Genomic DNA, 24,276 nt, shown 5'->3' with positions numbered 1-24,276 from the left:
ATTTTCTGAGGCTTACAGAGTAGACAGGAGTAGACAGGAACAGGTACATGGGGCTACAAGTCTTGGTACAGAAAAGAAAGATTTGGAGTCTGAAAAGGATGAGAATCGTGGGAGACATAGGTCATAGCATGTTAGTTTTGAGATTTGAAATTTCCATGTCTTTAAATTCTTCCATTTGGGGTTTCTCAACTCTCTTATCATACAGTAAAAAAATGACATAAGACCCCATTATGTTTTTCAAGCTTTCTTTTTAGTGACTACACACTTATTATACACTTCAGTTTTGTCTTTTTACATTATTATTCAAATGCAGGTTTTGAAAATACCTATATTTTCAGGCATGTGTGCTTCTGCTGGAATAGATTCAAATAATTAGCCTGTTGATTTGTAAAGTCAGCTAATAAAAGCAGAAGCAATTAGTAATATCTCTTTCCCATAATTTTCCAGCTTATTAGCCCTACTTGTAGGACTTTGTAAAGGAGTATGAATTGCTGTTTTGCATATTTATAATAATGTGTAGGTACATTACTTTGCTGGGGTTTATTGGCAGAAATGTGTGCTCTGGAACAAATATCTGTATATTAAAAAAAAACCCAAAAAACAACCCACAAACAAATCAATCACAATAAGTGACTTCTGATATGTACTGATATTACTGAAGACAAAAGAACTCCAGTAATGGATTTTGAGAAGTACATCTTAAAATGCCATGAGAGAAATGGATTCAGCTGGCAAAACTTATTTTATTAAAGGAAAATGCTGGTACAAACACAGTGTGTCGATTTTTTATCATTTGGTCACTTCTTGCATTGCACAAAAGAAAACACTAATGTATGTAGGTGAAAGTAAACAGAACTGACATTGAGCTAGAGTTTAGCAAAACCAAAAATTAATTAGGGATAACAAATTTAAATAATGTCTTTAGATTTAGGTGTTATTTCATGCAGATTAGTAGGCATATGGATAGGGTGAATATTAATGAAGATTAATGATTTTGTCTTCTCCCTAGGAGGGACTCTGGAGATAAAATATGATATCACAGTCTAGGACTGCTGGAAAGAAAATAAAAAGATGCAAGCCTAGGTGCAAGACCAGACCATGGCACACTCTTGTCCTCTCCCTAAGCTACTCAGACAGAGATTTCTGCAGCTCTTGACTCAGCCATCGACCTTAGGACAAGGAAACACCTCCAGCCCCAGCCTGCAGCACACCATGGTCCCACAGACAGCTGGAAACTCCCCTCAAGCCACAGAGAGGGGAGCAACCCAACCGCTCTGTGTGGCTTTGGAATAAAACTTTCTGATTCATGAACCGTTGTGAGGTCTTTTTGGGGAAATATCCCTGGTCTCACCCTTATTGCCCTCATTTTCTTATTGTGTTTATGTATATATCTTTGTATACCTGGATATATAAGCTCATGTACGTTTTCTGATGCCTTCAGAGATCCAAAGACAGCAGGTTTTTTTGCACCCATGGTGTTTTTTTGTGCCTATAGGTCACAGCTAACTGTGACCCATACTCTTTAGCAGGATAGTCCTTCATGAGTGTGCATGGCAGGATTTAAACTCCGCATGTAATTTTTTTCTCTCTAACTTATCAAGAACATAAAATTAAATGAATATTCAATATGCATGTTAGCATGCATATATTTCAATTTACTTTTATAATGTCTCAAGGGAAATATTTCCATTCCTCATAGATGTTTTTACTAAACAAGATACAGAAAACTACTTGTTTTAAGAACAGTTATTTAAGAACAGCGAGAGTCTTGGGAATACAGGTGTGCTCTGCAACCAGCAGTGCAGCAGCTATTTTATGGTCCCCTCACAACTTTTAAGACAGGGAAGGATATGGAAAACATTCAAGATATAAGAAAAATCCCTCTTTTAAATTCTTGAATATTCTTCAGAGCAGTTCTTCAATTTTCTTTGAGTACCAGTGTTTTCCTTACAGCACTTCTGCTCATAAAATTTTTGGAACATGTGACTCCCTAGTACCAAGTATTTAAATCCTCATGGGAATGTAAACTAGAATCAGTATCCTGCAACTCAGACAGTAGTCAAAGTGCGGTTTCTCTCTCTCTTATCTACAGACATTCTTTCCTACTTTTATTCTCTCCCTCAGTTACTGATGAAGAAAAAAACCCTCAGATGTTCTTTAGGTCTTCTTTCTGAGCAATGCAGATATCATTACAACAAACTGCAGATAAGAGCAAAGTTTCCTGTACTTTGAATCCTGCAGCAATTGAAATAGTGTAATTCCTCAACAGTTACTTTCTTGCCACCGTTGTTGATAAAAATACAGGTCAATTAATACACTGAGAAAATTAATTAATTCCTTGAACCCTGGGAACACAGAAGTGGACAGGAAAAAAATATGACCCTGTTCAAACTCCTGCATTGAAGCTGAACTGACACTATTACTTTTAGTTGGATAATTCTAAATGCTGTACTTCTAAAGAGGAAAAGAAATTAAGTTATCATAAATGTTTTCTTGAATAAGTACCCTCCAAGATACATGAGTGGCCTAATCAGTCATGAAACCATCTTCTCAGTCTGAGTTAGTGGTGGGAAGGAACAACAGACACATTATGGGAGAGGATATGCTCAGGTAACCTTTGTATATGGGGGAAAGAAGTATTCCTTCAGTCTTCTCCCCTTCTGCTCTTGTCCCTTTAGAAGCACTCTTTACAGGACCAGGGAGAATGCTTTCCTATTGCTCTATTTTTCATCCCCACGTTTCAAAGATTTCTTGAGCCCATGTAGAGATGGAAGAATTTTCTAAAGAAAAGCTACACAAGAAATATAAAATGATAGAACCTCTAAAGCTGCCTAAAATGAGGGATCACTAACAGACCTTCCATCATAAAATACAGATGATTTTACTCTGCGTACAGGGCCTATCCAGAAAAGTACCTACTAGACACAATGCAGACCAAACTACATCCCAATGACCTAGGTATTAATGTGTTCAGGACACACTAATAAGGTTGAAGAAATTGTTGTTGATAAGGCTATACATGTTGCTGAAATCTATATATAAGAAGAAGTAATTAAAATTAAGCAAAGCTGTTTCATTTCAGTTTGGTCCTACAAATTGAAAGATTCTTTTTGGTATAGGTGGATCACACTATGATGCTACTCACTATCAACCTTGTTTTTGATTTTCTCTCTTTCCATTCTTGGTTTTCAGCTTATGCTTGTATGAACTTCAGTCAATTGATGGCTCAAATGGATCATCTGATTACCTTTGTTATCATGGAACCAGACAGGAAACCTGTTCAGTATATTCAGAAATATTTTTGGTATATATTCACACTGATTTAAATGGAAACCTATTTCTTTCCCCAGATAAAAGCTAGAAGCTATTTTGGTTTTTTGTTTAAACACTGAAAAACTGTATTAACTTCAGTGGCAATACTTATTTTACAGGTAGGTCCTATGATATAATCTTTCACCTTTACACCGAAGAAATAAAAAAATACTATTCATTCTAATATCACAATCGTATGTCAAAATATTACCTATTTCAAAATTTCAATAAAATATAAAAGAAGCCTACAAATTCATCAAGCCAAAATATGTTCCAGTGATTAAATTTCTGTGTAACATATTTTGAAATTAACAAAAGTTGCTAAAATTTACAATAATTATTGTGCATATATAGAAACAGAGACATTATATATATATATATATATATATATACACACACACGTATACACATATGTATATTTGCAACATATGCATTTCTAAAAAAATATTTTTATTTTTAAACTGTGTTTCAGTCAATTTAAAAGCTGAAAAATTTTGAGACTGTTTTTGAGGTAAACTGAGGCTGATACACGTGCCCCAAGGTATATTTAGTGATTCTAGTGTGCTGCATGGTGGAACATTGTACAGTACACACATTATTAAGTTTGCACTGCAAAGAAGATTAACTTAGTTTCTCATATTTTCAGATTTACCTTTTCTGAAACATGTTTATTTGCTTAATAAGCAAGATGATACAAGATTTTACTGTTTCTTGAAAATGCTTTCTCTATTCTGAAAAAAATAATCTGTTCTAAATTTAGCTTATAATATCTAAACTGCATGCTATATGAATCAATGTTGTAAAATATTTTTAGTAACAGAAAAAAAATTAGTAGTTTGTGTCTATAATTCAGACTGGTAAGTGCTGAACCTAGCAGATGGTGGGGAAACAGGAATTCTCATTTTACAAAAATTACATTCAGATCTTGCATATCTTGGGGTTCATTGATACAAACACTTTCAGTTGTGACAGACTCTGTTTTTCATTTTCTTGCAAAATGTGTCAAACCAAAGATGAAAGGACAAAGAGAGTCCTTATTCAAGGTTAAGTTCAATTATCTTTACTACAGCAATTCCAAAAGCTTTTGGAACAGTAAGAAAATATAAGAGTTTGCAGTTTTATGATTCTTCAAGAGTATTTAATGAATAATTCATACTTTTTATTCACATTTTTTAGTCATGACTTTACACATTGATACATAGTTTGAACAGAAGGACCACATTGCCTTAGCTGCATGTTTACGCTAAATAATTCCAGATAATTTAAAGTCAGCAGTGAGCTAGAGCACAGCTCCTTTAATTTAAGATATCAGGAAACACATGTTGAATTGAAAGTGCAAATGAAATAGCATCAAGTCAGTATAAAAGGATCCTTATTAGAAGCCATGTCAGGTGTTTGAACATGTCTGCTGGGAAATAATTTGAGAAGTCACTTGAGAACTGGTATAATTCAGCAGCTAATAAAAGTATTCTTGGGTGTTTTTTATGACAAACTTCACTCCTGAATTTATACGATATATTAGATGTTTGAATTATGCAAATTCTACATTATAATAATCTAAAACATGTTTTATCTCTTCCTAAAAATGTCCTCTCACTGGAAGCTGTGGTGTCTTTTTACCACATCTTGCTGTAACATTTCCTCATTTAGGAAGCCTTGGCGGGTAAACATGACCACTTAACTCTATCATCACATAGCAGTTTTAGGACGATAACTAGAATATTACTTCAAGACCTGTAAACCTAAAATTAAAAAAAAAAAAAGAACCAAAAAAATACCTTTAGACTAAATCAATATCAAGAAATTTAGAAGTACAATGTAATGACAGATAATTGAAATAGTCACTTACTCTCATAATATTCTATATAAAATTCCCAGTTTCTAAATATCAAAGATATTTATTCAGGATCAAGCTATTAACAGATCTGAGAGAGGTTTAGAAAATAAGTTACATTCAGCTGCCATGACAGATGTGTTCAAGTCCTCTTAGATGATGCAGATTATCCTACTTGGTCACATGCTGATCTTTTCTAAATACTGTCTCATACCTATGCTTGTGCTATGCAGGCACTTCAGTTAATCAAGGGCTTTTAAATATCCTCAGGTGACTCAGATTTACCTATTTCTACAAGCATCTACACAGCTGCATATACCAAGATCTGTAAGCAAAATAAATCTCCTAGGGGAACTTTGTGTAGTCTTTAGAAGAATGTTGTTCCTCTCTTCTCGTTCAAATACTCTGTTCATTAGGCCTTATGAGGTATGGCCCTTTTACAATTTTGTCTACAGTCAGTGGTTTTTCACTTGCTCCTGAGAAACTGATGAGTCTCAACTGCTGAGCTGCAATGTGGCCCCAGTGTTTTAAGGAGAGTCACGATTGCTGACCTAAATCATAGATCATATCTATGGTACAATGATCATCCCTGAGCTATGATCTCACTGTGCTTTCTGAAGATGTCCAGGATTTCTAGCTCTAGCTTGCACTATATTATTCAAATAATCTGTATTTTTTTGCTTTCTCCTTCAGTCTTTAGACATTCATGCTGTAAAAGATCAGGATAATAGACTATGGTTCTAATAATGGACAATAATTTTAACGTGCTCTTAAAAGATTGTCAGGGAGGAGTTATCAGTGTCTGGTGAATGGGGAGAAGCTGAGTTCACTCTAGTCACTGCTTAAATGAATGTTACAGTGGAAGGACAAACGTAGAAACACGCCCCTATCCCAAAAGTGGTATCAAACAGAATTTATCTGCTGACAGGGTCAAATTGTTTCTTTTCTAGATCAAATTTTATGCAGGGAAAATTTTTATGCTTGTATATTAGCCATTTTTCTACACAAACCACTTGCATACACCATTAATTTTCAATAAAAGCAAGACATTTTCTAGGGAAAATATAAGACTTTGTTGAGTCAAAAAGTAACCTCTTATCACACTCGTGATATTGTGTGAATTTCATTGAACTGCACACTATTAATCACAATTCTTTCCTATTTTACATTCTTAGATGTAAATGAGGAATATATTTATGCTTATGTATCCTCTAATCTCTCCCTCCCTCCCCACCTTCCTCTCTTTCCTTCCTTTTTTTCTTTCTGGCTTTCTATATTTTTTGACTGCAATTCAGGTAATTATTGTCACTAAAGAAATGGAATTACAAATGTGGCTTCTTAAAATGTAACCAAACATGGGGAAATATGTATTTTTCCTATGAATTATTTCATTTAGAGGTGAATGCCATTATATTACACCAGAAACTCTATCCAAGCATGCACATAAGTACATGCATGACACAGCTGACTACACAGTAGAGAGAATTTAGTACAAAAGTAGTTTTATAAGGTTTATCCTTCATGTTTAATTTATATTACTGGCATTCATGATTAAATTAAAAGATCCCAAGGAGAAAAATTTGCTTAGATTTTACTACTAGATGAAATTGTGCTGTAATGGAGTTTCAAATCACTTGTTGGCTATTTTCATGTAGCAACACCTGCATAAAGCAATTCTACATAGGAATCTTTAAGAAAGGATATTTTAACTGGTGACTTTAAGGCTGTTCTGAAGAGCCTAAAGGAAAGCAGCTCATTTCCTCCTTGTGACATTTGTTAAAATTCAAAATTGTGCCTGAGAAACACTGAAATAAGCTGACAAAAATACACTGATTTTGAAAAATGTTTGCAAGTTTTAGAGGGGAAAAGCTACACTTACCATCATGTTTGAAGGTCTCTGAGAAGTGGTAGAGGTTTGTTGGGGAGTGATAATGTTGTGTGGCTCCTCTCCAGCCTGGTGAAGATACACTTCCTAATGAAGGACTGCTTAATCGTGGTCTGTTCTTTGAATTAAATGAGGCTAAAGAGGAACTACCAGATTTGATTCTTAGGATAGCAGCATATGATGTGGGGAGGCCAGGAACAGCTTCTGAATAATCTGGAAAAAAATCCAAAAAACCAGCAAGATGTGAACACTCAATAGAGACTAAGTCTGTCACTTTGCAAAAGAATGTTTAGTTAAGCAGTAGAAAAGCAGAAAAGTTTTATATATAAAAGGAGTGACAGAAACATACCAGGCTTGATGGGAGACTCAGCTTCTGAAAAGAATTGGGTAGCAGCATGGAGCTCTAAGAAAATTTCCCTGCAGCTTCACCACAATATAGAAATCAGGTATTCACTAAATTTCTTACTTATGGAAGCATGAGTTTTCAATGTTTTAATTCCATTTATACGACCCTGTATTTCTATTTCATAGTGGAAAAGTGTCTGCCAGGCCACCATCTTTCCTTCACAGCCTTCCTTCCGCTTGTATGTGCAATGCAGAAACACTGACTGAAAATAAATGTGCTTCTCAATTCAACACTACTCTGCAAATCAAGCAGGCTAGTTAAACGGGCCAAGAGTATCTGTATGCACAAATGCCTTCCCCAAAAACATACATATGCTGAAGTCACCTCCTCTGCTGTCTCTTCAACTTCTTTTTTTTTTGCCTTTTCTGACTCTATTTAAAATTTCAGTGTTTACAAATAAGAATAGTGCCCAAGTTTTCAGTCCCTTCATGACATCAAATATAAAGAAAATAAATTACATTACAATAGATTAAAAACTACAACTCAGGACCTGCAGGAACAAAGTAGGCAGAAGTATGCAACAATATCAAGGAGGTTAGAAGAACATTAAAAAATATATTCAGAGACGAGCAAAGGGATCCACACTGCATATCCAGTGCCTATGAAGTAACAGATCTTTTAGAGAACAATTGGAAGTGCCATGAAGAAAAAAAAAATCACTGTTCTGTCATCTCTGCTGGTGATAAATATTTAAAAACCAGACATCCTTTTCACATTGGCATAGCATGTAACATTTGCCATTTTTAGGCTGTGACTCTCCTTTTTGTTTGTGTATGTAACACAAAAAGCCACTCTAGTAAATAGGATTCAACAACAGTTAAATACTCCTGACAACTTCTTTTTGCTGAAATATTTTTTGTAGTCAGTTTTGTGAAATGAAGTTATTCTGTGCTGCCTCATCAAGTTAAGAAGACTGCAGTTCTTCTTCTGCTTAAAAATAACAAATGATTCTATAATTCTTTGTTATCTAGCAGAGTGTGGAACACTAACTCTGCAGTGGTAATCTCAGGGTTTGAAAGAAAAAAAGAATCTACAAGATCTCAGATGTTATGAATACAAAGTACAATGGGAAGAAGGAGAAGGAAAGGATACAAAAGTCAGGTGACATGGTGAAAAGGTCCTGCAGCAATGCTACTGTTACATAATCTGTTTTCTGCCCTTCTATGGTACAATTGCTTTGTTTGGCTGGATTAGCCAGCAGTGTGAAATTTCACCCTGACGCCAGTTGCTCTGTCATGCTCATAGGGATACTGTATTTGAGTAAAGTTTTCCTTGTAAAACATAACTGGATATGGTTAATAAATTATACATAGGGAAATATTTCATGTTTTGTTTACTGAAAGTCTGTAGCCTGTGATCCTGACTGACAACTACAGCAGAAAACACACTTACCTGAAAACAAAACTTACTTCCTAATTTGAACATTCATCTTCAGAGATTTAGACTTCTGAACTGCCTAGTTACAGTGCCTTAATTAGAATATATTTTTATTGGAGTACTATTTACAGTAAAATTATTCCTTTAATTTGGTTTGGATTAGACTTCTGAGATTTGGGAGTATAAATTTATATATTCCATTATTTAAGTATATAGTAGTTAAACTGCTGGAGAATTGATATTACTCTCTAATGTGCTTTTTTACTTTATCAGTCTACCCTAAAAATACTTGAGAAATTTCATCAAAATTACTATGGGTAGTTCTCAAAATGCTGCTGTACTTGAGCTTCACTATGAAATTATGTTTTCCCTAGTCTCATTCTGAGAAATAAGTCAAGTATTTGGGATGAAACATCCAAAAGTTCCTTCAGCTGCATGACACAGATAAGGAAGATATAGGCCCAAATGGTAAGGATATAAAGCAACTAGAAACCAGCCACAATAATATCAGTGATTTGGGTTAGCCTTCGTATTTCTTTGAAGTACAACTATGAGGTTTATAGTAATTTTAACAGTGGTATGACACTTTTAAGATAGACTATTTCTTTTTAATTTTCTTAATGGATTTCCAACAGCAAACTGATATAGTTTTGGTAATTTTTAATGAATCTGTATGAATTCAATAAATTATTAATTCATCTCTTATTATTTCCATCACACACTGCTCTTCAGTCAGATTGATCAGAATCAAGACAACAAGGAAAACATCAGTGCCATAGGTAATAGCCTGTCTTCCAATGATTACCAAGGGGTTTTCTTTGGTCTTAGAGAAAGCCATAAATATAAATGTCAAGATAATTTGAAAGAATTTTATTCCTGTAGTTTGTAATATCTATGTCTGATTAAATTCAACTTTATTTCATGTATGCTCTTGTGGCAGGACAAAGATTACTCTGAGGGAAAGGGGATCACAAGACAGCAAATGTTTACACAAGTTCCTTGGGTACAGTCCACAGGTGCAAATATAAACCACAAATACTACTCTGTTATATTTTATGGTTTGTTTTTAAAGGCACAGCATAGCTCAATAAAGTTCAAATAATGGTACACAGTAATTTGACCAAAATGTATTCTTTCTTTAAAGAGAGAAAAGTGACAAGGAAAATTCATTGAATCAACCCCAACATTTCTTTGAAAACTGTCTTTGTAACTTTTGAACTTTATAGAGAGTAAAGTATTCTGAATTTGCTGTGATGTTTTGTTTTCCTTTATTCCTTTTTTCTATAAGTGACTCCTGGTCAGTTACTAACTCATTGACATTTCTCAACTATCTAATTAAAATGTAGACTGTCTTATAATACTTGCAAATGTGACCTTCATTTGTGTATTTTTGCGAGCTACCATGTTTAATCAAATGTCAGTAAGAATGATAACCCATTTTTTCATTGTAACTTTTAATTACATTGTTTCAGTGCAAGTTTTCAGTCTTCTAAGCTTATGGAAATATGTGCATTCATTCTGTACAGTGGATTGTATCAGTGTTGCTCCTCATGTTTTTAAACAGACATATATTTTCTGCTCTGGTCTGTGCATGCACATTGGTTTCCTCTTAGACTGGTCAATGACATGTAACTTGGAAATAACTTGGGAGGAGATGCAAAAATAGCAGAAATCTGTTGTTGATAAGATGTCCATACAATTCATCTCCTATGAGAACTAGGAGCACTACTAAAACACAGTAAAATGTGAATAAGTAATACTTTTCTGATGAAATTGTAATAACTATAACAAAAAAGAACCCAAAGCAGACCCAGCAAAACACCAAAACCAAACAAAAACGTGGACAAAAAACCTTCAACCAAAAGCCAACAAATCAAACACACACACAAAAAATCCCTCAGAACTAAGTGGAAGCCAGTAGATTTCTCAAGAACTCGTTAGTTCATCTGACCCTCCTCTGTGTATTTCCTGCTGTGGTGGCTTAGTTCATCTGAGAGAGATTTTTTTCTAAAGTTGCTACTCTATCCCTCTTATCACTGAAAGCAATAGACAATGCAATATAATTGCATTTTCTATTGACATTGCATTGTCAAAATCAACAAAATCAAACAAACCATGCGATGGAAACTTTCACTGGAGACCTCTTTTTAAATATTTGGATTCTGGATGTCAGCACATAAGGTAGTGAGGCTGGGCTCACTTAACAGGCAGTAGAAAGGAGGAGGAAAATGACATGTGATATGGTAGACAGTCTCAATAAATGCATACTTCTTGCCACAGAATGTAAAGGAAAGTAAAATGAATAGCTAAGATGTCAACATTTCAATGTTTCAGATCTCAGTTGTCTTAGTCATAGAATTATAGACTCATAAATGTTGGAAAACTCCTCCAAGACAACTGAGCCCAACATTTGACCTATCACAGAGCAACCAGACCATTGCACTAAGGCCTGTATCTAGTCATTTCTGGAACACCTCCAGAGACAGTGATTCCACCTCCTCCCTGGGCAATGCATGCCAATGCTTAAGCACCTTTCCAGCAAAGAAATTCTTTGTGATGTGCAATCTCTCTGATGCAGCTTGTGGTTATGTCCTCTTGTCCTGTCGCTGGTTGCCTGGGAGAAGTGGCTGACCCTGATTTTGCAGCAACCTCCTTTCAGATAGTTGCAGAGAGTGATAAGGTACGCCCAGAGACTCCTCTTCTCCAGTTCTCTCATCATAGCTTCGTTTGCGTCTTTTCTGCTCAAAATATTTGTTTCTTCTGCAAAGGAGTGAAAAATCAAGAAATTTGAATTGTTTCCATAGAAGCAGTGGGGGATGGCTTAGAAGCTGGAAGTTCTCAAGGAAAATATGTTGGTGATCCTCATCAGCCCTTTTCACCACAGATATGATAGCATGAGAAAGGGAGAAAATTATGTATGCAAGGTAGTCTTCGGGGAAAAAATATATTTTTTGCCAGGTCTTTCGCAAAAATAAGTAAACCTTCAATCCAAAAATTGTTCTGTTGAGCTTTTCAGTAGTCCACTATTCAAGGAAGATGCATGATAATTTAACTTGAAAATCTGCAATAGCCTCTCACTTTATAGAATTTGTCTTTTTCTTAGAAATCTGGTCATACAAGGCATCAAATTTAAGAACATAAGATACTGTAGACAGACATGGGAAAAAATAATTAGGGATATATTTTATTTTCGGTTAAAATAACAAAGAGGAAATGATTTGAAGACTTAAAACATTGACTCAGAGATGGTAAAGAATATTTCCAGCGGCTATTAGCAATTGAATCAACATCATTGGAATATTATACTCTTAGAGCTAATTTAAATGTCATGAATTTTTATGAGGAATTATTTTGAATAATATAAAGATGTTTTTGTAGAGTTAGTCATTGCTTCCTTTCCTACTTGAAAAACAATCTACTTTTCATCTTACTTCCACTTCATCCTCATAATTCAGCAAGTAGATTACTCAATATATGCCCAATTATTCCCACTTTGCATCCAACATATGACATACACCAGAGCAAACAAAATGTACTTTAATACTGAACACCTTCTGCTAGAGAATGCTTCTGACTGCAGTAGTACAAATAATAATAGTAATGATATATTCCAATTATTGAACAGCATTTGTCCAAAGTAAAGTGGTTCAGAACTGAAAAAATTGCTTTGAGTTTATTGTCATATTTTTTCTTTTGAAACACTTAATTTTGTCTCATTTAAAGCATGCTAATGTAATATACTGAATAAAATGAGCTGGGGTGTGTTTCTGCCATAGCATAGGCTTCAAACACAGATGTTATGTTCAGTGAGTGTTTTGCACTTTTTTTTGAAAGTCACTGAAGTCATCTAATGAAAAGTGCTTTTTAGAAGTAAAAAATATAAAACGTTTTGAAGACTTTTCTAATGATATTATTGAAGAAAAAAATTACTCCAAAGAATAGCAACAGACCCTTTATTATTTAGCATATTCCATCTAGTTCAACATTTATTACTTCTGGTTTTTGCACTCAAAGACCTAAGGTGGATCTGACACTTTACCACTGGGTGGATGGTTTCTGCCTGTCTGTCTCATAAAAAGGAGTTTTAGGTCAGTTTTTCCTGAAAAATAAGACTTAAAGCAAACAGTGAAGATAGTTGAGGGGACCCAAACAATACAATCTAAGAATTAGCTTATTTTAAATATCTTTTGATCATTTACATCAAAGAGGAGTGCTATTAACTAGATATAATTTGTTGACTATATGAACATGTGTTTTAAGACACCTATGTAGGTTTGGTTTGTCCATTTTAAGATATACTTCACTGTAGTACTTCTTCAGGTGCTTTCCATATGATGTATTTCAGCCCAAACATGATACGTATTCTCTAGCAGGGAAGCACGGAGCATACTAATGTGAGATCCATAGATTAGCCTACACTGCATGCTTTTAATTGAAATCTTAACTTATTTTCCCCATGGCTGATGATCATCAGAGTGAGCTGTCAATTTTGAATGTGAAGGGACAACCTAGTGCTAAAGGTCAACTATTTCAGCACAAATCAATTCAACTAATTAGATGGAGAGAAATCCTTATTTATATCTCTTCCTTCCTGCAATGATATGCATATCAATGTTAGGGGGAAAAAATAGTAGATCGATTCACAGCAAAGAAGAAATTTGTAACTGACTATTTCAATAAAAAATGTAAATATAAAATAATTTGTCTGATTTATTAATACCGTCATCAAGCAGTCAAAATCCTAATAATCAATTAAGCAATCAATAAATCAATCAAAAAGGAACAATTTAATGCAAGTTTTTCTTTTCTCTGTGATACACATCCGTACATATTATCCCAATTTGGTGTGTTTGTGTGTCCATTGGAAACACAGTCTTTAATCCCCTTTAAAAAAATCTATCTCCAGGTTAAAAGCTCTTTTTTTTGAGGCAGATAATATATTCTTCCCTACCCTTGGCTCCTCCTGTAGTTCTTTGTGGTTTGCTTTAATGTTTGCTAAATATTTTACAACACACTCTTTACCCTGGCTTGCATCTTTGAGACCTTTTTGTGGCTCAGTCTTCCCTTAGGAATCCTGTGAATTAATCACTGGATGTACTGTCAGTGTAAACAGCTATTGCTAGCAATTAAACAACTCTTACACACAGAGAGTGAAATTCATTCTCGTGCTCCGGACAAATAGTCTTGCAAAATGTTTCTTAAGTATTTTTTAATATTTAAAGTGGCACCTAGATCTACAGATTGTTAAGGAGGTAGTGGTTTATGTCACTTCTGAACTGTTTTTTAAAATAATAAAGAAAATAAAGATCTAAAAAATCCTCACCCTGTTATGATGGATATTGTTCCACCATCCTCCTGCATGGACACAACAGTGCCATGCAAATGTACATGCCAAAATGTGTCTCGTTTTCTTGTCTGAGATGAATAGAGATGAAATAGACATGAAAAACATAAAACCTTCAAAGCATCAAAAACTCCAGGATTTACAATGAAATAGAGTGCACTGTGCAGGCATTTGTATTCTCACAGGGTAAATCTGTAACACAGGCACATCTGCACACTGTGAACATCCCACAGTCTCTTCATATGATTCTTCATTCTTCTTTATTCATACTGGTTGGTTTTAACCACTGGACCTGGTGCCTGCTTGTGTGCATTTCCAACTGCAAGCCTGTTCTGGTGGCGACCCTGGCCCCCTCAGTGAAGTGTTTGCAAATTCAAAGGAAAGCCATCAAAAGGATGCAGGCAGACTAGCAGCTCCTTGAAGGACACAGAGAATTGAGCTGTTCCTACAGTCCTTTACAATGAGAAAAAGAGAGGCTGTACAGGTGATCTCCAACAAAGAGTGAATTATTTCAAGATAGTAATAGGAACACTAATATAATTTCCAAACACAACTGTTCTGTCACACAGAATACCTGATAAGTGTAGTTTAGTAATTAACTAGCTGGTGGTTTCCTAAAGTTTAGAAATGAAGACTTTAATTTTCAAGTTCAGCAACAGGTTTTAGGGATGTGAGGCTATTTGGAGTAATGTTGCTTTTTCAATAACTTTTAGAAATTGAAGGATCTATTTTAGAGGTGTCAAAAATGTCAATAACATATAGGTGCCATATATGTTTATGGTAATTTGCAATTATTGTTCTTATATATACATATTATAAAAAGTTTAGCCTATTTGAGCAAACTGGACCAGGTATTACATAAATTTCCAGTGGCTAAGAATAATGCTTAACATGGAAGAGGGAAATTTTGTGTTACATCTAAAAAGTAGGCAGATTGTAACTGCTTTACATATTATACATACAAGTAAAAGATCTCAGCACTACAGAGAAACCTCACAATTTTATTCTACAGGGTGGAGAATATGGAGGTCTGCATTCTTAAATGAAGGGCCACATTCAAATTGTATGACAATATCATAACACAGCCCAAGGAAATACCCTGTAACATCATTCCATCCAGCAGTGGGCAGCCACACACCTCTTTTTAGACTAGTCAATGACTTGTTACAGCTCCAAAGAAATTATCGTGAGTTCTTTGCCTCATGTCTCAGTAAAGTCATCCTGAAGAGTTAAAATCAAGAATTAAAAAGAAGAAATACATGATATTTATGAAATTGGAATAAAAACATGTTTCCTTATTACTGACAGCAACAAAAGGTCTAAAAATAAAATTAACCTGGCAAACAAAATTATTATAAATTTTTATGCAGAATTTTAATAAAATCTATAAACGTATTAGAAAAAGCTACGTGAAAAACAAATAATCTGTAAGCATTGGCACTGTAGTAGACGCAATTTTACTGCAGTTGGGCCAGCACTGAAAAAGCACGACAGACACACTTGGCCTCTACATGTACATCAAGTGAATAAGCAAAGAAAATGCAAAATACAGCAGAAAAAAATCAGCAGAGTTGAATTTAGAAGTCAACACAGAGGACTTTTCTAAAGCAATCAGAATCACATTTCAAAGTAGCATTATTTGGTCAAGGACTCACAGGAGTACACAGAGGAAACAGTAAGAAAAGACTTGTCATGTTTTGAATTGTTTTGGATTTATAGCTGATTTCCATTTCAAAAGTAGTTTCAAATATATAGACATGGAATATAGCTGGAATTTTTAAATAAAATAATTTTGAAATCAATCAAGTTTTACTAAAATGTAGATATCTTTCAAAGAGAATTAATAATAGTTCTTTCCACTACAACCTAATTTACTACTGTCATATAAGTAAATTTTTAAGTATGAATAACACTGAACAGGAAGATTTATTCTAAATTATCTATTTGGTATATGGAACGTTACTGTAAACACAGTTAGTGTGCCTGTTTTGAAGCATGAGGTTATAGCTTTCATTTCAAAATCCTCTCCCTAAAGAAAAGATAGTGAATCAGTAAGCCTTGTCATTTCAAGGGAATTTGCATTCTGAGGGTTTTATGTTCCCATCTATGGTTTTGCATACCTAAACGACAATGAATGTCAATCATCACAGAGAAAAATCTCTGCTTACCTGAAATTTCTCATTCTTTGAAATAATTAAGTTTAGAGAACTGTTGTTCTGAGAGGTTTCAGCTAGTGTAGCACAGAGTCAGACAATGGCGATCAGTCACAAGTAGGGAGGGCATATTTTGGGACATATTTCCAGACACATGATTTCTAGAGCCAAAGTATTTCTATCCAGTTTTGATGCAAAGTAGCTTGAGGGGAGAAAGGTACAATAACTTCTAATGAAGCATAGGGGAAATTCAACTGTGCAATAACATAATAAAATCTTTCTTATCTTAGTTCCAATCTCTATTTATCTCTAAGACAGGTTGAATTTGTGGTCCTAATTACTCAAGAAAGTTAACTTCATGTAACTTTCTTTTATTTGCTCTCACACTGGAGTCCACAGATCTATGACAATAGAACCTCCACCGCAGTACACACGGGTCACCTATGGCATAATTCTGACACATTGGTTTCCTAATTTTAGCAAGGAAAACCTATATTTCTAGTATGTGCTTCTTACATATGGGTAATTTAGAATTTGTGTTTTCTGCTAAGCAGACAGAGATTTCTGTTTTGGGACCTTAGAACATTTACACAGCCCAAAGGTAAATTTCAGAATTGTCACCATCATCCTGTGTACTCAGATTTCAAAATTTTGCAAACTCCCTTTGAAAAAGGTCTTCACTCAGTGGTCAAACAGTGTTTTAGATTACTAATGTGTCTTGCATCAGAAATACAGGCAGTTCCTAGACGTACTTTTAAAATTTTATTATTGTGTGAAAAAGGTTTGCATTATTGACAGTTACTGTTTTAATATTTGATTCTTAAACTTTATTTGAGCTGCTGGCCCTCTTGTTCTACCGGAAAATATCATAAAGGCACATCTGGAAGGATTCAAATATATATTTTTCTTCATGTATTTTTAATTAATTTTTATCCCTTGTGTATAAATGAGTAGAACTAGATCCTAAGTATTATCTCCCTAAGGCCTTCCATGAGGACAAACAAAAAAAAAAGTGATATTTTATTATTCATTTGTTAACATTTTTGTAATTTCCTCTAGAAGGAGGGAACTTAAGCAGAGAAATTTTAGAGCATGCAACTGGCTCTCTAATTTTCCCTAGCCTGAACCTTTTTGCTTCCTTTGTTACAATTTAACATTTTTGAGAGGCTCTCTCAAAGGGAGTGAAAGCTCTTATCCTTGCTGCTGTGTGGAATCTGTGTGGGTCAGATATTTCTATGCCTGTGCTTTTTAGCTGTCAACATAGGATGCAAATTGAATTTCTGAAAGCCTTGGTAGGCAGCAGCAGGGAAGGACTGTTTCTTTCAAGTGTCATTTAAGAACAACTTATGGTGGATTTCTTCATCCTCCATCCTTTGTCTTCTGTCAGGGAACTTCTGGGATGCAGAAAGTTAGTGGGAATAAACATTACGGTCTGATCCTGTGGGCAGCAGAATCAGAGGTTCATTCATTTCTTGTGCTGTTTAACAAGATTTGCATTTATCCAACTGTTTCAATCTCCATTATTTCTTCAAAGGCAGAAGCAAGGAGGCCCTCTGAAACTGAAAATTCTTGTTCATTCTGCCTAAGCTAGGAGACTTGAAAATACAACTTTTTGAAATGTGAGAGTGTCTTATGTTTATGCTCATTATTAGCCAGTGGAATCATATATGAAGGCAAATCTCTGCAGGATTTTAAACTTCGATATTACTTTTAATTTTTTTATCCTCTCACATTCCCCATAGATGACTGACACCAAACAGCATTGGAAGCAAGAAAAGAAAGAGAATAAATAAGTAGAGGAGAGAAACTGTCAAATTTTAGGTTATGGAAGATACATAGACTTAAGAAGAAAATGAAAGTGGCTCAGTTGTGTCTCTCCCCTCTGCAATTCACAAAAACCACTTTATTCCTGCCAACAGAGTAGAGCAGAAGGGAATATTGAACACATGAAGAGAATCAGAAAATCTGATATAGTGAAAGCAGAGAAGTTAAAAGAATCACAGTATATTGATGAGAGCTGCAATAAAGATTAAAATCTGTCTGGATACATTTGTAACTGTCCTACAACTGGCAACAACAGAAACAGGAACAAGATACACAGGCACCAGCATAGTATCCCTAGAGTTAATAAATAATTATATGGACAAGACTGCACCCAGACCATGAATACAGGTGAGCAAATAATTCTAAAAAGTATCAAAATTCTATGCCTGCAGATATACTGTATTGTCCTTGGCAAAAACACCTGCTTTTTTTGTAGAATCAGATATGGCCATTAGGTTATTGATGAGCACTCACTAACACAGCAAAAAATAAATATCAGCTGCTGCTATTACTTTAACCTCTAAAAATACATGGCTCAGACTAAAAAAATAACACCAGCTCTCTTGTGCTTAGTAATTTAAATCATTGCTTGACCTTTGAATGAAAACCTTTTTCTAAAGGAGTTTGCAAAATTTTGAAATCTGAATACACAAGACAATGGTGACAATTCTGAAATTTACTTATGGGCTGTGTAAATGTTCAAAGGTCCCAAAACAGAAATCTCTGTCTCTTGGGAAGACAACACCAATTTTCCCATATAGACATTGCAGAAGAAAAGAAAGGTCTCTTGCTTGTGTACATCGCTATATTTGTAGTAAGATTTTCCACCAGTTTTTCTTCAAAAAATCTCTTTGCAAAGATGTCTGCACCAGGTTATTGTTACAATTACACTGAGACAGCTGAGCTTACATCCAGCACGGCTACAGAGTTGATTGAGAGCAGAAATGCCCAACAATGACCTTTACTGGGAACTTACTTCTGTAGAGCTTACAAAACCCCACTCCATCCTTCTTACTACTTCTTTGCTATCTCCTTTTTCCAGACCAAATCACTACTAGCAAAACCCTGAGGCAGGAGCATTGAACGAGACGATTTTTAAAAGCACGTCTCAACAAAAATCATTCTGTGATTCTAGAAAGAGAAGATGGTCAAAGATTCAAAGATTTCTGATTAGATGGGCGGACAAAGAAGAATCATGTACAACATGACTAACTAACTCAGGCTTCCAGAAGAACCAAGCATCAGAGGCACCTTAGGACTCATTCACCTCTGCAGAATAATGTCAAACAAATAGTACTGAAGTCATTGCAGACTATTTTAACTGTCTTAAGTAGACAAACTACTCAGAAAACTTTCTGAGAAAGCCATTGCATAGCAGCCCTGTTTTCCCAGTACAATTATGAGAGCTTGATGTCACACACAGAATTAACAAAAATTACGTTTCTTTTGATGGACACATAAGAGTTTTGAAGTTTTAATATGTCATTTGCTTGATAAAATATTAGATACCAGGATGCTAATGAAACAATGAAAGACATCCAACTTTTTCAAATAGGTTCCAATTTCTCATCCAAAGGACAGAAATTGACCTTTCACTAGCAAGCAGTAATCCCATTGTGTAAACTGAAAATAGACTTTGTAATTAGAAGGCCAAGTAATAGTGTTTGCTGATGCAAATGCAAATCCTTTTTTAAGTCAGTGAAACAAAGCTTGGTTGTCCCTGAATTATTTTTTATAAAACTCTTTGGGTGACTCTACCTTTTGTTATTTAAAAGGACACCAGTCTTCAACCATCTTATTGCTTTATAATCTCCTAGTATCCTTGTATCTGTTGCACAGATCCAGTCACACAGTCATTTTCTGCCCTCTGTAGGGATCCTCCTACACTGAAATGGTCCTTCTAACATCAGCTGAATTAGCATTATAACTAATTTCTCCCACTAGCTCTAATCTTACAATAGGCACCCCAGAGTTACTTCAAAATAAAATTCTGCAATATGGTTCATTTTAAAGACACACCCATATTTAAAAATAGGTTTAATAGAAAAGAGTATCTCGGGCAGATGACTTATTATTTCATAGATACAAATTGTAAAGTATGACATTACATAGAAAAATGTATGATGGGGCGAATCTTTTAAGAGAGACTAATCCATTGCAATCAATAACATTTATTCACACTTACGGAAAATGTATTTCTTCTAGCTTTTGTGACTTTCAATCATTTCATTTTTTATTTTTTTTTACTCTGTTTTAGGACTAATTTTGACAAATATACAACTTGCTTGCTGCTGTAAGGGGGGGAATTTGTGTGTCCAAAGCTCAAATGGAGTTGAAGTTGGCCAGTACTGTGGGGGACAGTCTGAGCTCTCTGAGAAAGGAGAATAATGCTCCCAAGAGTAGCAGCTCTCATGTTCATACATACATACAACACAAACTGAGGAGAACCCAAATGCAGTGAACAGTCTGAACACTTGTTTATTTCAACCAGCTCTTCTGGTTACACTGAAATGAGAATTTCTGTATTGTAAGTCTTACTAAAAGAAGAAATGGAAGAGGCAATATAAACCCCTGACTCTGTATGCCAGCTCATAATACAAAGCAGTTGTCCATTGGTGGATTTATGTCATGTTTGATTTTTAGGTCATGGTTCAGGTGGTCTGTCTCCATGTTAGAAATATTTTATCTTTTATAATAATTTCCTTCATATAAGAATATTCTGTAGCATTTCTGAAAAATGCAATGAAAATCACATTTCGAAAGTGCTGAATGGAGATTGTCTCTGAAGCACAATGTGATGACAGCTGAGCAGCATAAGCTAGGACTAATGTCAAAATGTTAGGGCAGGAAGAAAAAGACGTATTGGTTTTTTGTCTAAGTACACCCTTCTGTATTGGAAACATCACACAGAGATGGGCAGCCTGGCAGAGAGATTTTGTCAGCCTGAAAGGATATTCCTCATGTAAATTTGACAAAAGACTGGCACTTCAGAGTAGAAACTTTCCATAAAATAAAATATTTCATAACTATTTTCAGAGCACTGATTATGTCAAAAAGCATATTTTGGCTAGGCAGGCAAGTAAAGGGATGTGGAAGTTTAAAATATCATGATTTTAAAACTATTACAGCTGTTCATCAGGTGATAGTTTCCTCACTGACAGTATAAAACTGATCAGCAGTTATTTTAAAAATAAGAAACTAATCTGCTAGTAATCTACCAAGAAAATGTTTTGAGCATCTGTTTTATTTGCAATTCTTCTGTATGCAATAATATTTTTATAAATTTTGCAGTGAATAAAAATGAAAAAGGGGGAAGAGTTTTAAACTGGAAAGTAGCTGTTAGGAAGAAATTCTTCACTGTGAGGGTTGTGGGACACTGGAAAAAGTTGCCCAGAGAAGTCATGGATGCCCCATCCCTGGAAATGTTCAAGGCTGGGTTGGATGGAGCTCTGATCAAACCAGTCTATCAGAAGGTGCCAAGCAGAAAGGCTGAAATTAGATGATGTTTAAGGTCCCTTGCAACCTAAATTGTTCTATAATTCTATGAAATTTCATGCAAGCAGACTGGATATTCAATACTGAGGAGCTATGTCTCTCTTTCAAGTTAAATTCTAGTTTTTTTATGCAGGCAAAGTTCCAAAATATAATTAATTCCAAAGAAAGATGTGTTATTCTATAATAACTCCTCTAGACTAATAACTCCTCCTTTTACTGTTACTAGCCTGTGTTCAAAGCCTTAATTTATATTTTGACTAAGAATCTGCAAAATAAATCTTATATAAATGGGAAATACTTAATTAATTTGTAGTTTCTTCATGGGTCAATATTCCTGCACTAGGCTTACAAGGATTTACCAGCAGGTAGAACAGAGAAAGGTGGGTAGGTCTTCATGAAACTTGGCTGCACTTGATGTCATATCTAATCTCTAATATTCTAGGTCGGTACAGAAATTTACCCAAATCATTGCTAAACTTAATTTAGTGAAAGCAGAGAAATTTTGGTTGAAGATCAGATAGCAGATATAGGACATGACCAGCAAAAAAACCCCCAAAACTTGAGCTGTTCAGGTCAGTCCTAAAGAACAAAGGTCAAAGAAAAAAGGTTTGAGATATTTTTGTCTGAACTCTGGTATGCTTTAAACAATCAGTCATACGGTATGCATACAAAATTCACATGATTAGAAAGAGATGATGTCTTAATTCTTCAGAGTTCTATATTTTAAAATTATAGCTTATTGCAGTATGTTGTGTTCAAAACTGCTTTTAAAACTTTTAATTTCTTTTTCATACAAATTTGCTCTGAAATAATTATAAGTAAGTATTTTATAACCAGATTTCACTGAAAAATGTCACTGTCAGAAATTCCTGGTTATTAGAGGAAGGAGTGGCATGCTATACACCATCTGTAGTTAGCGCTCAGCAAAAGGTTTCTTTGAGCAATGCAACTTCTCTTTTTGTCTTGGAATACTTCTGCAAATAAATACTGGTTTTCTTATGTATATTTTTCAGGGTTTTTATTCTTCAAATATGATTAAAAGAAGACAAAAGAAGACAATTTTTCATGTTTGGTCCTGGGGTTGGAAAGCTAAGTGTGATAATTCATTTGGGCCTGATCACATGCATACACATTTCATTTCCTTGGCTATATTCAGAAATTGATGATTTCAGAAGTTCAACAGCGCTGTATAGAGCTAGAATTCTGCTTTTTTGGACTATTCAGCACTGTAGCCTTTTGAATGTTCCCAGGGCCAAGTTTGCAGGCTAGTAGCAGTTAGACACTTAACCATTCACCAGAAAGATGCAGCAAAAGACAGTGTTACTGCAGCTTGTGAATACACACAATCTTTTGGAAATCACACTGTTTTCATCACAAAAATCTCTTTTTTTTTTCATAAAGAACATAATTACTAACAAGACAATGAAAAATAGGTATCAATATGGTTCATTCTTGTTGCATATAGGTAAAGCCTTATCAAATAATGACCTTGTTACCCTTGTAGAATCATGGCTCAGACTGGCTAAGCAGACTGGCTAAGCAGAAAAGAACTATAGGAAAGTGACTCAGCTGAATTGCAGGTAGAAAAAACAAATTATATAACCATTATGTGTTCCCATTGTGGTTTATAGTGGTTGGTTGGATTATGTTTGTTATGTTTTAAAACTATGAAACTGATAATTGGCTAACTAACTGATAATTGGCTAAAGACCAGGCTTCTGCAATAAAGTGACTCTCCTTCACACCGGCCTGGGGGTTGTGTGCTGTTTTGCTTCATACACCTTGCTGTGTAGTGAGAAGGAATTATCTGACAAAGTTTATGGCAAGAGCACAGAGGAGAAAACAAGCAGTTTTTGACTTTGGTTTCTTGGTTTTTTTTTTTTCTTTCTTTTTTTTTCTTTTTCCTGTCAGTACATGTTTGCAGGTTTTTTTGGTCTTCTGTGTGGACATCTACTGTCACAGAGCTTGGAGGAGCTCAGCAGTCTCTGAAACTTCTCTTTCTCTGTCCATCCTGGCAGAAAGAGCTAAAATGGTGATAAAATAAATAATAAACCCCGAAATAGCAGCCAAATTATTTCTCTGCTTTGTTCCTTTGAGGGCTGTGCCTTAAATCTCCACACCATTTTTACTTCCAGCAGTGGCACGCTCCAATTTCTCTACACCTAACCCAAGAAGAGGTAACTGTATTTTTAAAACAGTAGAAAATAATACTCTGATAATGAATTTGCTAAACATGGTTTTTAAAAAATTTTTAAATCTGCTTTAAGGGGAACATTACCTGGGCTTGGGCCACTTAAGTTTTTGCATTACTTGGTCAAAACATGTATGAGATGAGTGAAAATCTTAATATTAGACAAAATAAATAATCCAAGTGCAAAGCAATTTGCACAAATGTAAAATGTTCTCAAAATTGAGAGGAAAAAGATAAAATGAGAAACTATTTATTCTTGTGAATGTCATGTACTTAGCAATAACACACAATACTTTAGGAATCTTTGTTAAGCTTCCTACTATAAATCATAGAAATAAGAAAAATAAGGATCAAAGAGGCGCCTCAAGAGACGTTTTCACCTAATTGTATGCCTGGTGTATTTGTATTACCTAGAACTTATGCTTGAGCTACAGTGCAATACTGGTTGTAGGTAA

At 34.8% G+C, this 24,276-nt stretch overlaps 1 protein-coding gene across 1 annotated transcript in view; it reads right to left on the bottom strand.

Moving 5' to 3' along the window:
* Positions 1–24,276, bottom strand: part of CNTN5 (contactin 5) — a 616,731-nt gene that overhangs the window by 231,846 nt on the left and 360,609 nt on the right. Inside the window, exon 5 of the mRNA XM_059466383.1 lies at positions 7,026–7,244. Within this exon, the coding sequence (XP_059322366.1) occupies positions 7,026–7,244 (219 nt within the window). The remainder of the gene's footprint in view (positions 1–7,025; positions 7,245–24,276) is intronic.

Source organism: Ammospiza nelsoni, chromosome 2, assembly GCF_027579445.1.
Source record: "Ammospiza nelsoni isolate bAmmNel1 chromosome 2, bAmmNel1.pri, whole genome shotgun sequence".
In the NCBI taxonomy this organism is placed as follows: domain Eukaryota; kingdom Metazoa; phylum Chordata; class Aves; order Passeriformes; family Passerellidae; genus Ammospiza; species Ammospiza nelsoni.
This window is presented reverse-complemented; position numbering and strand designations above follow the sequence as displayed.